At 41.2% G+C, this 17,204-nt stretch overlaps 2 protein-coding genes across 4 annotated transcripts in view; both read left to right on the forward strand.

Annotated features, from left to right (window-relative positions):
- The window catches only part of ASB13 (ankyrin repeat and SOCS box containing 13), a 300,312-nt gene extending 297,085 nt beyond the window's left edge, over positions 1 to 3,227 (forward strand). The window contains exon 7 of the transcript XR_009740322.1: positions 3,213 to 3,227. The gene's annotated coding sequence lies outside the window, so the exon portion shown is untranslated. The remainder of the gene's footprint in view (positions 1 to 3,212) is intronic.
- Positions 770 to 16,950, forward strand: LOC133259241 (prostaglandin F synthase 1-like). Of its 3 annotated transcripts, XM_061436475.1 has the most exons (11): positions 783 to 932; positions 1,808 to 1,868; positions 2,836 to 2,966; positions 6,495 to 6,662; positions 7,645 to 7,761; positions 9,016 to 9,093; positions 9,503 to 9,625; positions 10,424 to 10,533; positions 11,409 to 11,574; positions 13,832 to 13,914; positions 16,634 to 16,950. In XM_061436475.1, the coding sequence occupies exons 3-11, from the start codon at positions 2,883 to 2,885 to the stop codon at positions 16,674 to 16,676; spliced, it is 972 nt and encodes a 323-aa protein (XP_061292459.1). In that variant the 5' UTR covers positions 783 to 932; positions 1,808 to 1,868; positions 2,836 to 2,882; the 3' UTR covers positions 16,677 to 16,950. The 3 variants fall into 3 exon arrangements, with proteins under 3 accessions (XP_061292460.1, XP_061292459.1, XP_061292461.1); XM_061436476.1 differs by lacking the exon at positions 1,808 to 1,868 and having other exon boundaries at positions 770 to 932; XM_061436477.1 differs by lacking the exons at positions 783 to 932; positions 1,808 to 1,868 and adding an exon at positions 1,967 to 1,987.
- The last annotated feature ends 254 nt before the right edge of the window (positions 16,951 to 17,204 follow it).

Genomic DNA, 17,204 nt, shown 5'->3' on the forward strand with positions numbered 1-17,204 from the left:
GTTGCAGTCCATGGGGTGGCAAAGAGTTGGACACAACGGAGAAACTGAACAAGAGAACTCTTCTGTCTTCATCTTGTAGACTCTACTGAGATCTTCAAAGACAGACTACAGCATCTTAGAATCTTTTATCTAATGATCCTATCTCCCCACCTTCTCTTCAAATACAACCCTCCCAGGTCACACATGTAAGGACTTTGTCATTATACTAGGGTTACCAGGTAAACCAAGAATATCTTGCCTCTCAAGATTTTAATCAGCTTTACAAGATCATTCCCAGACCAGGTTCAGAACCATGCCCCTGCAGTGGAAACACAGAGTCCTCACCACTGGATCACCAGGAAAGTCCCAGGTTAAAGGAAATTTTTGGCCACAATTTCATAACACCTACATTTTCGGCTCTCTTCTCCATCTCTTCTGCTTCTGGAACCCCTACACTGTGAATGTTAGTATGTTCTATTCCCTAGTTAATGTAGCATTTTTCTTATGATTCTGTATTCTGGTAAATTATTTTTGTAAATTATTAATCTCTACCTCAATATCTGATCCTTTCGAGTTTTCTTTTAATTGTTTCATTTGACACAAATTCCTCTCTCTTCTCATTTTGCTTAGCTTCCTCCTTTTCCATTAAGTTATGTGAAAAAGTTACCTGTCCTGGTTTTGTGGGGCTGCCCTTGTGTGGACCCGTCCGTGTGCAGTCTGTGTGCACAAGGCTTTGGGGCAGAGCTGGAGCTGAGCTGGTCAGAGGTCACCCCTTCCCAGGGCGTGCTGGCAACTGTCACCTTGATGGGAAGGAGAAGGGCAGGCTAGAGCCAGAGCCCAGTGTGAGCAAAGGCTTCTGTGCTCGGTGGCTGTCTCCACCCTACTGGGCCAGGCGAGTTCCAAGACGCTGGAGCAGAACTCTGAGGGTTGGGTCCAGACTGGTTCCACTCCTTGTAAGTGTGCACCGTTGTAAGTGTGCACCCCCATCCCCTGCACTGCACCTTTGCCCTAGCGGGTGGCAGAGCCAGAGGAAGGTGTGCAGGAGCAGCCCCTGGTGCGGGCATCTGTGCATGTGGTGCAGCACTTACACACAGTCAGAGCCCCAGCCCCTGCTCCTTGGGGCCCTCTGTGATGGCCGCCCTGCCCTGTCCAGATGTGTGTGTGTTCCTGTGTGTGTATGTGTTCCTATATGTGTGTCCCTTTGTGTGTGTGTGTTCCTGTGTGTTCCTGTGTGTGTTCCTGTGTGTGTGTGTTCCTGTGTGTGTGTATATTCCTGTATGTGTGTTCCTCTGTGTGTTTGTGTTTCTGTATGTGTGTTCCTCTGTGTGTTTCTGTGTGTGTGCATTCAGTTTGGTACTTGAAAGAACAGGGAAAATCTCACTCTTGGTAGATTTGTTCCTTGTCATGACTTTTACTAGTTGGCTCGTCATGCTCCTAGTCCTGGGATCAGCCCAACAGGAAAGCTATGGGTGGCTTAGTTCATTTCTGAGTCAGCATCTTACCTGGCCGAGACTGGCTATCTGATTCTGGTTAATTTATGACTGTTTTTGAATGCACTATGTCCCCCAAAGCCACACCCCTATTCTATTCAGGGCCTTTTAATACATGGTCTAGTCTATGTCTCCACCCTTACACCTTTGTCCTTGGCTCTGTGTGTATGTATATATACACACAAACATATATATATATATAGTTCCCCTGCAGCTGCAATAGGCATTCCAGGAGCTCTTCAGTTTAAGCTTAGAGTTAAGTGGAACAGACACTAGTCCCCAGACAGCCCCCAAGTAGGTTGGAATACTGCACATAAGGTTTTCTGTTATCACTCTAGATTAAGGGAGCAACTGGGAGCTCATCAAGGTTGCACTGCCCCAGGCAGGAGGAGGGTACAGGTGAGTAATACATGATGAAATTTCCTTCCACTCTGTTCTTGATTTTTCCTGATTGGCTGTTCACTTTGTTGCTGTCGACCTGTGTTTGACTGTTTTCCAGACTCCTTTGAAGTTTTCAGGTGATTTCTCTTTCTTTTCTTGTCTTTCCATGGGAGAGTTCAGTCCTCCCACCTCACCATTTTGCCAACATCATTGTACATGTTAAATTTTGTCTTCACAACGTTCTAACGCATCAGTGCATCATATTTTCTGTTACTCTTTCCAGATTTGTTGCATTTTAATTTGTTTATAGGTTTTTCATTTATGAATGATGTGGAGCAGTTAGTAAATTATGTAAAATATGTATCAGTGACATTATGAGAGTACCCTAAAAGTTATATAACTAGCTACAAGGGATCAACACTCAAAGTCTCTTTGAACACTCTACATGGTATCCTAAGGCTATTAATAATTAACTTCCAATAAGCACTTTGCCAAAATGTCTCATTTCCATTTTCTGTTCAGGGTTTCACCAGTCAGGTCTGTAAAGCACAATAATTTTGCTGTGGGAAACGTAAAAGGGGAAATTTATTTTCACTTGAAATTTTGATTCTTTATTAAGGGGTAACATTTTGAAAAATGCTATTAAACACTTTCAGATTGTGTGATTTGTGTGTATGTGTGTGTGTTTACTGTAAGATAGTTTTTTCAATTGATGTTTGATTGAGATTGGGCTTCATAATAGAAAATTAAAAAAGATTTTTGTTGGAAGTTTCTAGTCTAACAAATAGTCAATAATTGCTCACCCAATCTCATCATTGTATAATACGTGAGGTTATGTTGATAAAAAGAATCAAACAAGTTAACTGTGTTCAATCATCTCTGACTCCATGGGTACTAGTTTAATCATGCTTCTCCTACAGTGTCTCTGCTAATGCTGGACAGTGCAGCTGGGGTGTGATGTTCTTGTTATTTATAACATTTGAAGGGAGAAGAAAAAAATCCCAGTCTGCTTACTCAGAGGAGCAACAGACAATGGATCCCAAAGGCCAGAAGGTGAAGCTTAATGATGGCCACTTCATTCCTGTCCTGGGATTTGGAACCTATGCACCTCAAGAGGTAACAGTACTGGTTGTGGGTTGAGATATAAATAGTAGTGGATGTGACACAAGCAGAAGGGACTTGGGTTGTCAAGCACTGAGCTCCTGTGTGACTCTGGGAGGGTGATGTGGTTCCACCAACCAGGCTAGAACCATTTCCTCTGAAAGAGGAGAAACATTCAGCCTTTACTCTGCATCATGGTCTCAAGCTGTGCTCACCTGCAGATTACTCTGGGTTTCCTTCCAGTTTCTATCTCTTTCCCAGATTGGCAGAAGAGGTGAGACTCAGCTGTCAAGAATAGTGTCAGCTGCTTTGCTTTGAAGGTGATTGCAATGGTGAGGTTTATCTGTATATTTAATTAATTCCAGAACTCTTTCCTCCTTCCAAAAAGCCATGACACAGAGAAGTATTTGAGGTGGGAGGTGCTGTAGATGAGTTGAATGAAAAATAATGGGAATGAATTTCTTTGATACTGTGGGGTGCCTTCTAGATGGCAGGCAAGAAACACTCCAGCTGTGTTTTGCCTCATATTTTTGTTTCTGCTTGGAAATTTATTCTCAGAGAAAATATACTGTCATTTGAGGGTAAAAGTTACTACCTTACAGGCCAGGTTTTGTAATGTTTTCTTGGGCTTCCCCGGGTAGTTCAAATGTTAAAGAATCTGCCTGCAATGTGGGGGATCTGAGTTCGATCCCTGGGTCAGGAAGATCCCCTGGAAAAGGAAATGGCAACCCACCCCAGTATTCTTGCGGAGAATCCCGTGGACAGAGGAGCCTGATGGGCGACAGTCCACGTGGTCACAAAGAGTTGGACATGACTGAATGACTAACACTTTAACACTTTGAAATGGGAAAGATTCTGAATCATATAAAAAGAAATGGAATATTATTCAGCATTAAAATGATGTTAATCCTGCTATTTGCAACTGCACAGATGGATGGTGAGAATATTAAAGCAAGTGAAACAAGCCAGAAATAGAAAGACAGATACTGTATAATCTCCTTGTAGCTAGAATCTTAAAAAGTAGAACTCATAGAAGCAGAGAATAGAGGTGTGGTTACCAGAAGCTGGTGTCAAGCCTGGGAAAAATGGTAAGTTGTTGGTCAAGGGTACAGACCATCAATTATAAGATGAATAATCATGGAGACCTGATGTAAAGCACTGTGACTATAGTTAAAAATGATGGGATAAATCTTTAATTTTGTAGACTAGATCTTATGTCTTCTTCAGTTCAGTTCAGTTGCTCAGTCGTGTCCGACCCTTTGCAACCCCATGAATCGCAGCATGCCAGGCCTCCCTGTCCATCACCAACTCCCGGAGTTCACTCAGACTCACATCCATAGAGTTGGTGATGCCATCCAGCCATCTCATCCTCCGTCGTCCCCTTCTCCTGCTGCCCCCCAATCCCTCCCAGCATCAGAGTCTTTCCCAATGAGTCAACTCTTTGCATGAGGTGGCCAAAGTACTGGAGTTTCAGCTTTAGCATCATTCCTTCCAAAGAAATCCCAGGGCTGATCTCCTTTAGAATGGACTGGCTGGATCTCCTTGCAGTCCAAGGGACTCTCAGGAGTCTTCTCCAACACCGCAGTTCAAAAGCATCAATTTTTCAGTGCTCAGCTTTCTTCACAGTCCAACTCTCACATCCATACATGACCACTGGAAAAACCATAGCCTTGACTAGACGGACCTTTGTTGGCAAAGTAATGTCTCTGCTTTTCAATATGCTATCTAGGTTGGTCATAACTTTCCTTCCAAGGAGTAAGTGTCTTTTAATTTCATGGCTGCAATCACCATCTGCAGTGATTTTGGAGCCCCCAAAAATAAAGTCTGACACTGTTTCCACTGTTTCTCCATCTATTTCCCATGAAGTGATAGGACCAGATGCCATGATCTCCATTTTGTGAATGTTGAGCTTTAAGCCAACTTGTTCACTCTCCTCTTTAACTTTCATCAAGAGGCTTTTTAGTTCCTCTTTACTTTCTGCCATAAGGGTGGTGTCATCTGCATATCTGAGGTTATTGATATTTCTCCCGGCAATCTTGATTTCAGCTTGTGCTTTTTCCAGCCCAGCATTTCTCATGATGTCCTCTGTGTGTAAGTTAAATAAGCAGGGTGACAATATTACAAACACCCCCAAAAATTAGGTGTGTGAGGTGATGGAACTGTTACCTAGGTTGATTTTGGTAATTCATTAAGAGTGGATACTTACATTGGTAAGAATAATCATGGGAAATGGTGGACTGATGGAAGCTCAAGCTTGAATGAAGCTCAAGCCGGGAGAAAGATCAATAACCTCAGAATGGAGATGACACCACCCTAATGGCAGAAAGGAAGAGGAGCTAGAGAATCTCTTGATGAAGGTGAAAGAGGGAGTGAAAAGCTGACTTAAAATTGAACATTCAAATCCTAAGATCATGTCATTCAGTCCCATCGCTTCATGGCAAATAAATGGGGGAGAAATGGGAACAGTGGCAGACTTTATTTTCTTGGACTTCACATCATTGTAGACGGTGACTGTAGCCAGGAAATTAAAAGATAATTGCTCCTCAGAAGAAAAGCTACGAGAAACCTAGACATCGTCTTAAGCAGAGACATTGGCTTGTGGACAAAGGTCCACATAGTCAAAGCCATGGTTTTTCCATTCGTTATGTATGGATGTGAGAGTTGGACCATAAAAGGCTATGCACGGAAGAATTGATGCTTTTGAACTGTGGTGTTTGAGAAGTCTTGAGAATGCCTTGGACAGCAAGGAGATCAAACCAGTCAGTCCTAAAGGAAATCAACCCTGAGTATTCCTTGGAAGGACTGATGCTGAAACTGAAGCTCCAATACTTTGGCCACACAATACGAAGAGCCAACTTATTGGAAAAGACCCTGATTCTGGAAAAGACTGAAGGCACGAGAAGAAGGAGGCAACAGAGGGTGAGATAGCTGGGTGGCATCATTGATACAACGGACATGAGTTTGAGCAAACTGCAGGAGATAATGAAATATGGGGAAACATGGAGTGCTGCAGTCCATGGGGTCAGAAAGAATTGAACAGGACTGAGTGAATGAACAAAAACAGCGACTTATATGAGAACATCTCTTTGTACACCTTGATTGCATAGTTTTTATGTGGTGTATTCTTTGTGGCCTCACTGGTAGACAGAGGTCTTAGAAGCAATTACCTTGTTTCTTGATGCTTTTACCAGGCACCTTACACCTTTGTTGAATTATCTTCAAAGATCTCACAGTATAAATCCTATCCTGACTGCAACGTTATCCTGAGTCCTTTCGGTTCTACCAGCAAATCAGTGAACCTGCAGGTGGTCTTGAGGTCTCTGATGCCCATAGTCAACCATGATCACTTCAAGATGAATGGTTCCTGGGTGTCCACTAAATCACTCACCACGAATATTCAGGGAAATCTTCAAGCATTCATCACCACACATACAGAACTAACCAAAGGCACAAAGAAAAGTTGATGTTGGGAAGATGAAAGCTTTTGCATAGCAATCTCTTAATCATGTGGATATCCAACTTCTCCCTTTGTTGCTTATGTAGGTTGCTAAGAGGGATGCTCTGGAATTCACCCCATTTGCTATAGAGGTTGGGTTCCGCCATATTGACTGTGCTCATGCTTACCAAAATGAAGAGCAGATAGGTCAGGCCATTCGAAGCAAGATGGCAGATGGCACTGTGAAGAGAGAAGACATATTCTGCACTTCAAAGGTACTGTGTGTGTTGTGTGTGTGCACATGTGTGCAAGTGATTGTGCCCAGGTGACAATTATATAATAAGATCCTTTTGTGAAGAGTTGCTTGGTGAACTATGCTTATTGGTAAATTCCTAAAGTATTAGAGTTCCCTGGTGGTTCAATGCTTAAGACTTGACACTTTAATGCCATGTGCCCTGATTTGATCCTTGGTTGGGGAAGTAATATCAGACAAGCCTTGCAGTAAAGCCAAATAAGTTACCTAAAGTATTCTTTTTTTTTTTTGTAAGACAGGGCCATTTTATTTTCTTCATAATATCTTTTGATGACCAGAAGTTCTTTTTTTTTTTTTTTTTAGGGTGATAGCAATTATCTTTTTTTTTAAATTTTATTTTATTTTTATTTTTATTTTTTTTATGATTTATCTTAAACAAATATTTTTTTTTAATTTTTTTTTCTAATTTTATTTTATTTTTAAACGTTACATAATTGTATTAGTTTTGCCAAATATCAAAATGAATCCGCCACAGGTATACATGTGTTCCCCATCCTGAGCCCTCCTCCCTCCTCCCTCCCCATACCCTCCCTCTGGGTCGTCCCAGTGCACTAGCCCCAAGCATCCAGTATCCTGCATCAAACCTGGACTGGCATCTCGTTTCATACATGATATTTTACATGTTTCAATGCCAGTCTCCCATATCTTCCCACCCTCTCCCTCTCCCACAGAGTCCATACGACTGTTCTATACATCAGTGTCTCTTTTGCTGTCTCGTACACAGGGTTATTGTTACCATCTTTCTAAATTCCATATATATGCGTTAGTATACTGTATTGGTGTTTTTCCTTCTGGCTTACTTCACTCTGTATAATAGGCTCCAGTTTCATCCACCTCATTAGAACTGATTCAAATGTATTCTTTTTAATGGCTGAGTAATACTCCATTGTGTATATGTACCATAAAGTATTCTTAATACAACTTTTATTTTTTAACCTCTGCAGCTTTGGTGCACATCCTTTCGACCAGAGTTGGTCCGACCAGCCTTGGAAAAGTCACTGAAAAGTCTTCAACTGGACTATGTTGATCTCTATATTATGCATTATCCGCTGGCTCTGAAGGTTAGAAATTCATGTGATCACATCAGTGTTACATCTTGTGTTAGAATGTGCATCAACTCGCATGGATGGTTAAATTAAGATTTTTCTTAGTAGGTTGAAGGGATGATTACACTAGAGTAGAATCCTCCAAATAATCATTTGTGATCATCTTTTTACTGAGTTTCTTTGAATCCCTTACATACCTTCCAGAGAAAGGAGTTAACAATCTGAGACTCTCTGCCAGAAAAACTTGAGGAAATAGAACTAGGTGAGTTCTGCACACAGTCCTTGTTATGACTCCTGAGTGTCTGGGGATTTCATGAACCAAGAGTTTGGTGCAGCCGTGGTGAGCATGACACTGCCTTACATTGAACATGATGAGTTTCTCTTGTCTTTCACCCTTTCAAGTTGAGCATATTTGGTGGTGCTCCTTCTGAGTGCATCTGATCCTTGTACCTATACAGGGACTTGGGATAACTTTCCTGCACTCTCCCTAGTCTTCAGATGAGGTTTGTAGACTGCACTTATCCATTAATAAAGGTTTACTTAGAACACTTGATTTCAAGTCACAGAAATCAACTCAAACCATCCAGTGCAAAATAGCTTAGTGGTCTACATAGATGGCAAGTTCCAGCCACAGACAGAAATGATGGTGGCAGTACTCTATAGATGTGTCTCCTTTTCCTATCCCTTATAAGGGCACTACTCATGGTTTACTTTATTTTTACTGAACATTTTCTATTGGTGGGAAATTTGACCTTGGGGCAGCTCAAGGCTCATGGTCATGAACATATGAGAACATGTCTGGGTCTTCCACATTCCATATCAACCTAATGAGATCCCTGCTGGTTCATGTGCCTGTCCTAGGGCACCTGATTCTCAGAGGGAAAAGAGAGTCTGATTATCTAGACCAGGTCAAGATAGCAAATTTTATTCTGGAAATAAAGTCATGTAACTTACTGCCATTCCCATCTCATAGAGGCATTTGGAAGCAGGCAAGTACAAGAACAGACAAAATTCACAGAAGTCACAGGAAGTCCCTTTTAGGACCTAGAAAAATTGTACTTATTACAACATATATTAAATATAAGAGATTAGAATAAGTCTCTCTCCTAAAGACATTGGCTATATACACAAATCATTTTGCAAATATTTTCTAGTATCTGGAAAATTTTAAACTTACCTCATGGAGGTTTAATCCCTGGTGCCAGGCAGCCTTGCTAAATGTGGAGAAATTATTTTGTGACATCTCTAAAATGACTGCTTCTATTCTAGCCAGGGGAGGAATTATATCCAAAAGATGAAAATGGAAAACTGATAGCGGACTCAGTGGATTTCCGTCTCACATGGGAGGTGAGTATGAGGAGTAGAGAGACTGGGGAGGAGCCAGGAGAGTGGGAACTTCCTTCATTTTTTCCACCTGTGAGAATGTGCCGTGGACCATCAGACTCAGCAGTTCATGAATCTAAGGGCTGGGATGCTGGGTTTGTGGGGAGGAAGCCATTGCTGTAATGTTTACAGAGAGGAATGGAGGAGGAGAATATGGGACAGTGCAGACAGGCATCTCTTTCCTTCCATATGATATGTCTTCTCCAGGGTTCAAGGAGCAAACAATATTTCTTTTTATATCATGTCTTCTTCCTCTCTTTCCTTCTTGATAATCAATGCTAATTCTTGATGGATGACAGTGATTACTGGTGTTTTTCAGCATTTAGTCTTGTTCTATCATTCCATGTAATTGTTTACCACCCCTCCCTCCCAGGCCCTGGAGAAGTGCAAGGACGCAGGGCTGGCCAAATCCATCGGGGTGTCCAACTTCAACCACAAGCAGCTGGAGAAGATCCTGAACAAGCCGGGGCTCAAGTACAAGCCTGTCTGCAACCAGGTGAGCAGCTCAGCTTCTCCCTCTCCTGCTCTCCAGAACCTCCTTCTTGCCCTGGGGCCTGATGTCTGTCTGTCCTCCCCTCCTGTTCACCTGACCATTGTGGACAGGAGATTCTAAACAGCTGAGTTCCTGTCTGCATGGTGTGTATAAAATCCAAAATGGTATCTCTGTCTGTAAATCTGGGCGGAAAAGTGCAGAGATCTTCCTGGTAGAACGCAGAAGTTGAGGAAGGAGGTATTTCCCCGAGATGAAAGGATGGCCAAGTCACAGGGTGAAAGTGCCCTGGAGTGAACTTTGTACAGGAAGGAAAACCATGAAAATGTGGAATGGGAAATAAATTGATAAAGAGGCAAATCAGCTGAGATGGGTGTTAAGGGTTTGTGTGGGGTTCTGATGGCTGAATCCTTAGTCTTGGTGTCACAGTGTTTATAAGTCTTTAACAGGGAGCGCAGTTGAGAAAACTGTGTTGGAGATGATGAAAATCATTCAGGTTAGAGGGTGGACTTAAAGGCTCATTGTGATGCTAACACTGTATGAATTTTACTCTTGAATATCTACTCAGATGTAGAGCCCATCTTTTGGTTAGTCAATCTCAGACTGGTTCTCCCATCTATGTCCATCATAAATTAAGTGTATAAACAAACTTTTCTCTATTTCTCTCTGTTGATATTAATATTTCCAAATTACATTTAATGTTATAGTATTTCCTTTATCATTTTTTAAACTTTTTGCCTTTCTTTGTCATTTAATATTACATTTCCATAATACGTGACACTCTTCTCTATTGGTTTTCTACAGGTGGAATGTCACCCTTATCTCAACCAGAGGAAACTGTTGGATTTCTGCAAGTCACATGATATTGTTCTTGTTGCCTATAGTGCTCTGGGATCCCAAAGAGTAAAAGGATGGTATTGAACTCTAATGAAAGCAACAGGGAGTTTATGTAAAATTCAATTTTTGATGAGATAGTTTAAATCATACAATACTCAGATAACTCTCATAGGCAGAGGGGAGAGAGAGGAGTAATGGAATGAATTCTTCTCTTTTATCTTCCCATCACCCTGCCAATTTTTCTAGATTATATTAGCTTGTCGACTCATGAATAACAAATGTCTACATTAAAATCTATATATAATCTCCTGGTTGAGACCAGAGACACAAGCTTATGTCATGATTTACTTATTAACTAATGCGCACATTTTTAAAAATAGGTGTTCCAAGGTTCACTTACCTTATGTCTAAAGTTGAGATAATAGTATTTAACTCCTAGGTTTCTATCATGATAGAAAAAAAATTCAATTTGAACCATTTTTATAAGCATCTATAGTAGAATAATGATGAAATAAATGTCTCTTATTTTGAGACCTCTCAATTTTTATCAATACCTTAGAAAAAGTGAAATTTACAAACAATTCTTGGTCTTTCCTTCTGCTTCTCTATTCATGCCCTTGATTATATAAGAAAAAACACCCCTGAAAATTAAAGGAAAAAAATCCATGAGTTTGGCAGTCATGGTCTCAACTCAATAATGCCTCCGAATCACCTGCAGAGCTTTGTAAACAGAATAGGAGGTGACACAGTTGAGGTTCTGATTCAGTTTGTTTTCAGCTCTGCCATGGAATTTGTATTTCTTACAAGATCTTAGTTGATAGTGATGATGCTGGTCAATGAACTATACTTTGGGAAGCCCTGGTCTAGAGTGAACCTCTTGTTCTGTTTGGGAAAATATTCAGAAATTGAGTATTTAGTCTTGGCTCCTCAGCATTTCTGAATTTCCTTCCAGGGTGAACCCAAACCACCCTGTTCTCTTGGAGGACCCAGTTCTCTCTGCCATTGCCCAGAAGCACAAGAAAACGGCAGCTCTGGTTGCCCTTCGCTACCAGATACAACGTGGGGTTGTGGTTCTGGCCAAGGGGAACAACAAGGAGTGGATCAAAGAGAACATGCAGGTGATGATGAGTGGGGCTGTGGGCAGAGGGCTCCTAGGGAGTATCCTTCACGAGGGTCATTCTTTGTCCAGCTCTCAGACTATCTTTGGGCCAAAACGAGTTACCTGATCTTTCCCTGTGTGTGAATGCCTGGTAGTTTTCTCCTCCTGCTGTGGCAACAGGAGAGGCATTATGGCTGGAGAGGGTTACGGTTGGACAGAAAATGGAGGTTTTAGCTTGAGCATTACATTTGCAATGTATTCTGTCACTTTGTGCAAAATGACATCTTATTTTCTTCATTCTCAATTATGCAATTGCATTATGTGATTTTTTCAATACTGTTTGAACTGCTGTAATAAAACACCATAGGTTAAGTGGCTGAGAAAAAAACTGGAATTTGTTTCTCACAGTAGAAGCTGGAGATCTGAGATCAGAATGGCTGAGTGGTCAGGTGAAGCTGCTCCTCCAAGTCACAGGTTACTCCTTGTATCTTAACATGGTGGAGGGGGCAAAGAACTCCCCCAGTTCTCTTATGTGAATATTATGTTGTTTAAATCTCTTTCATGAGGGCTCCACCATCATGACATAATCACCCCTCAAAGGATTCATTTTTAACAGCATCATCATGTGAATATGAGGACAGAAAATCTATGGCAGTGATCGTTAACTTCCAAACCATTGTATTTTTATTTTGCCTTTCCCTGAATACTAATAAGATTTCATCTTCATACATTTAATCTTGAGTTTCTGTCTTTGTGAAGTCCTCTTCAAGACTTTGTCCATTTTTGCTAGGTTGTCTATACTTTGTTTTCTGTGTAGAAGATCATTATTGTACCTTTAGCCATAATTGTATGGAAACTCCCCAGTTTCAGGATTTAATGCAGAGATGATTTATGCGTCTCTTGGATTCTGTGGTTTGACAATCAACCTGCACTCAGCTAAGTTGCTGTCCTCTGGGCTGGGCTATCCTGTGCTTTTGCAGTTCAATGCGAAGCAGCTGGGCAGTTCTGCTTTAGCAGGCGGACGAGGCTCTTGTCAGAGGAGCCTCCACCCTTCTCTGTATAGTTTTGATGAATATTTGACTAGACTGGGACAACTAATCTGGTCTTCATCTCAGCACAGTGCTATTATCCCAAGTCAGTTATTAGGGAAATAGTCCTCTTCCTGTCTGGGCTCAGATCTGGGTCATCTCTTCTGGGAAATATCACTGTCCAATGCAGGTTACAGGTCAGGCCAAGTGAGGGGAACGGAAATTGTCTCCTCATCATTTGTTTCTGTGTTTCCATTTAAATTTGGTTCTGTAATCTAGCTGGAACTGTCTATCTAAGATAATATGAAAATGGATGCACACATGTTTAAGTATATTTAAATGTAAATCTAAGGTTTCATATTTCCTCACAGATTTTCATTGTCAACTCAGTCATATATCAAGTGTCCATAAATACATTTCTGTTATCTCTTTTCTATTTAACTATTCAGTTTTCTGCACCATGTTATTAAAGTGGAAAATAAGTCTTGCTTTTCATAATGGTAATTTTTTATTTTTTAAAGCTGTATTGGCTGCTTTTGATTAGCTGTTCTTTTATTTAAAATTTAGTATCACTTTACCAACTTCCAGGAGAGAATACATGCTCAAGTCTTTGGGTCATGTTGCATTGAAACACTAGATCACTTTGGAGAAAATGAATTTCTTTACAAAATTGAGCTTTTCATTTCATGATTATGAAGTGAAGTTTTAATTACTTAGGTGTTCTTTAATGTTAAAACACTTCATAACTTTCTCCACTAAGACATTTACATAAAGTTTTTGTTAGATTTATTCATAGATAATGAGTAATTTTGATATTAGATTCCTGAACAGGCTTTAAAGGGGGAGCCTCCTCCCTGCACTACTTTAGCTGATCGCTGTCACCCTTACAGGATGTTGGGAAGAGTTAATCAGTCTAATGCTCAATTGCAGTTATCGAGTTAGGAGTACCTGAAGGCAGTGTGATTGGAAAAGAATGATTTTAGTTTGCTTTCTGGCTGAAGTGATTCACTTAGAAAGATAAGGGACTGATGCGCTGTAATGTTTGTGAGGTGGACAGAGAAGGAGAAGGTATGGGAAGGAGAGGTGAGAACTCAGCAGAGGTTCCCATGCTGGTTCTCCTGAAAGCTGAGGACAGACATGGCTTCCCTGCTCCTTCTTCTTGACTCCATCCAGCTGGAAAATCCTCCAGTCCCCAGAGGGAGACTGGCTCCTTGAGGGAGGGGTAATGTGATTGTCCCTTCCTTCCAGGTGTTTGACTTTGAACTGACTCCAGAAGACATGAAAGCAATCGATGGCCTCAACAGAAATATAAGATATTGTGATTTTCACCCGTAAGTGACTCGCAGATGTTTCACCCAGACACTGTTTTCTCTAGCAGGCGGGTCAGCAGGGGAACTAAGCTTTTCAAAAGGATAATTCTAGAAAGACAGTGCTGATTTCCTGCTTAGGAGTAACCGGGGACTTTCTGCAGACCTCATACCAGAGATTTCCTCCAGGGTTCCATCTTTGACCAACAGCAGTGATGGGCCCAGGACAACTCATCAGTAAAATCCCCAGAGTTGGCATCGTGGTGAATTCACCACTTTGTGCCCCTATTCCCTGTGCCTGGTGCACCTCCTCTCAGTGCCGAGCACCCAGGGAACACAAAGGGCATGGTGCTGCAGCCAACAATTGTTTCAGCGACCTGTGAACATGTTTAATCTTTATCTCTTTTTACATCAGGGGAACATGATTATATTAATAATAACTATGTATTATGTGAAGAGTTGACTTATTGGAAAAGACCCTGATGCTGGGAGGGATTGGGGGCAGGAGGGGATGGGGATGACAGAGGATGAGATGGCTGGATGGCATCACTGACTCGATGGACATGAGTTTGAGTAAACTCCAGGCATTGGTGATGGACAGGGAGGCCTGGTGTGCTGTGATTCATGGGGTCCCAAAGAGTCGGACATAACTGAGCGACTGAACTGAACTGAACTGACTGATGTATTAACGAATCCATCAAAGATTACTTTCTTGTTTTGTTCTGTTTAGTTGCTTATTCATGCCCAAATCTTGGGGCCTTGTGGAATGAACCCCAACGGGCTCCTCAATCCATGGGATTCCCCAGGAAGGAATACTGGAGTGGGTTGTCATTTCCTTCTCCAGGGAACCTTGGGGATCAAGGGATCGAACCCATGTCTCCTGCCTGGCAAGTGTTTCCTTTACCACTGAGCCACCTGGGAAGCCGGCATTCATGTAAATCCTGTGAACACAATTATAAAATGTATTGTTGACATTTTTATTGAGGAGGGTCTCATGAAGGTCAATGTGCAACAGTGCTGTGAAGTCACATGGGCCTGCCCCTAAGTGTCTGGTGGATATTATCATTAATGGGCATTTCTTTTCCAAGATACCATCATTTCTTTCAAATTAATCTCTTCATTGATCTTTTTTCCCTATTATGACTCCCATGTCCTCATCCTTGTTATCTCACAAAGTTGAATTACCAGTAGATCATGAGCTTAACTGACCCTCCAGTGAGTGACTCTGTGTCTTTAGCAGGACACACCCAGATAGGATCATCTGGGTCTCTGGTTTCTTGAGTAAAGACTCAGCCCAGTTTAGCTTTTGTCCATCAGAAGTCCTTGGTGGCTCAGATGGTAAAGAATCCACCTGCAGTGCAGGAGACCTGGGTTCAATTCCTGTGTGAGAAGATCCCCTGGAGGAGGGCATGGCAGCCCAATCCAGTATTCTTGCCTGAAAAATCCCATGGACAGAGGAACCTGGTGGGTTACAGTCCATGGCGTCATAAACAGTCAGACGTGACTGAGCAACTAAGCACACTTTAGAAGTCCATCCCCTGGGGAGCCCCCACCTCCTTGACTTTGACCTAGTCACTAACATGATTCTGGCTGCTTAATTACTACAGGAGAATATTGGGACTGAAGAGACAGAAGAGAAATTTGGAAGGAAGTTTAGAGAGAAGGGAATACAAATTATTGGTTAACAAAGATTATGCTTCAAATGAAAGATCCCAAAGCTCTCCCTATTGTTTGTAAAGCTATATCATGATTCTGATAAGTGTGGAAGTCGCTCAGTCATGTTCGACTCTTTGGGACCCCATTGACTATACAATCCATGGAATTTTCCAGGCCAGAATACTCGAGTGGGTAGCCTTTCCCTTCTCCAGGGGATCTTCCCAACCCAGGGATCGGTCCAGGTCTCCCACATTGCAGGCATATTCTTAACCAGCTGAGCCACTATTATGTTCTGATTAAAGACATGATAATTGAAAAAAAGGTGGATAGTTGCATTTCTATACTTAAAGACTTTTAAGTATAAATGTATATTCTCTTTCATTAGGCTGTGAATGCCTAGACTTACACATCTTTGTGGGCTTGGGTCAACAGCACAGCTCCTGGCACTTGGAATCATTCAGAATTCACTTTTTAATGAAGTGAACAGAAAATGACGTTTTCAGAGAGAAAAGTAGAAACATGGAAAAAAAGGAAAACAGCAGTAATACTACTTGCTGAATAACCAGTGTTTTAATACAGTACAGTATAAATTAAGAAAATAATAATCCCACTCTGTGCTCTATGATTATTCAGGTGCACAAGGTATCTCTCCAATAGATGAGAAGTTCCTTAATGGGGACACTCTGTTTTGGGGGTGCTCAATATCAGCTTTGTAATGGATTTGTGGAAAAGAGGAGCTAATTTGTTCACTGCGACCCTTCTTATCATCTAGGGACAGAAGTTCCACTTGTGTCTGAAATGATCTCCATAGTTAGACCCAGGTCTTGTGCCCTCTTGGAAATTGTAACCTGAGTCAAACTACGTATCACTGTGGAGTGAATATTACATGTGAATATTGGGACTGGACATGCAGCTTCTGTGTGTACATGGAGCAGACATCTGCGTGTGCTTGTCGGGGAGGGTGGGGAGAAGGAGGGATGTGTTTGTAGATTTAGAGTTTTAGCCCATCCTGACTGCCTCCACAGAGTAATGCTTTCTCTGACAATATGACAGATTTAATAAATTAATCCGCTTCCTTCTCTTTCAGGGGTGTTGGTCACCCTGAGTTTCCATTTTCTGAAGAATATTGACTCTTAGCCCTCCTTCTGGATCTTCAAGAATTTCTTGCTTCTAGGGAAGAGGATTTTTGTTCTTGGTGGATGTGCTTAAATGAAGTGTCTGAATATTTGAAAGCTTGCCTTTCCTTAAAAAAAGAAAAACAGTTTACGAAACAATAAAGACTTCAAAGTAAGAATACTCTTTCTTTCTGATATTTGAAAAAACACACAAATTGCAGAAACATTGGAAAACAGAAGGGAAAGGATAGGAAATAAAAATGAGCTACGATTAAACCACTTACTAATACTTAACTTTGGTGCATTTTCTTTATGAATCCTATGCAATTGTGTATGTGTGTTTATATAAAAGACAAATAATCTTCAATCTACAGATTGTATATTTATTTTTTAACTTAGCATAATTATCTTGATAAGCTAAAAATATGATTTAAAAAATCCAGTATTATATTTTTATTGTAAAGCAGCACACGTTACTCATTTATTTAATTTCTCAATTGTCTGCCCATGCTTAGCATTTTGATGAGTTCTTGTATATTCTCC

This window comes from Bos javanicus, chromosome 13 (assembly GCF_032452875.1).
Source record: "Bos javanicus breed banteng chromosome 13, ARS-OSU_banteng_1.0, whole genome shotgun sequence".
Classification (NCBI taxonomy): domain Eukaryota; kingdom Metazoa; phylum Chordata; class Mammalia; order Artiodactyla; family Bovidae; genus Bos; species Bos javanicus.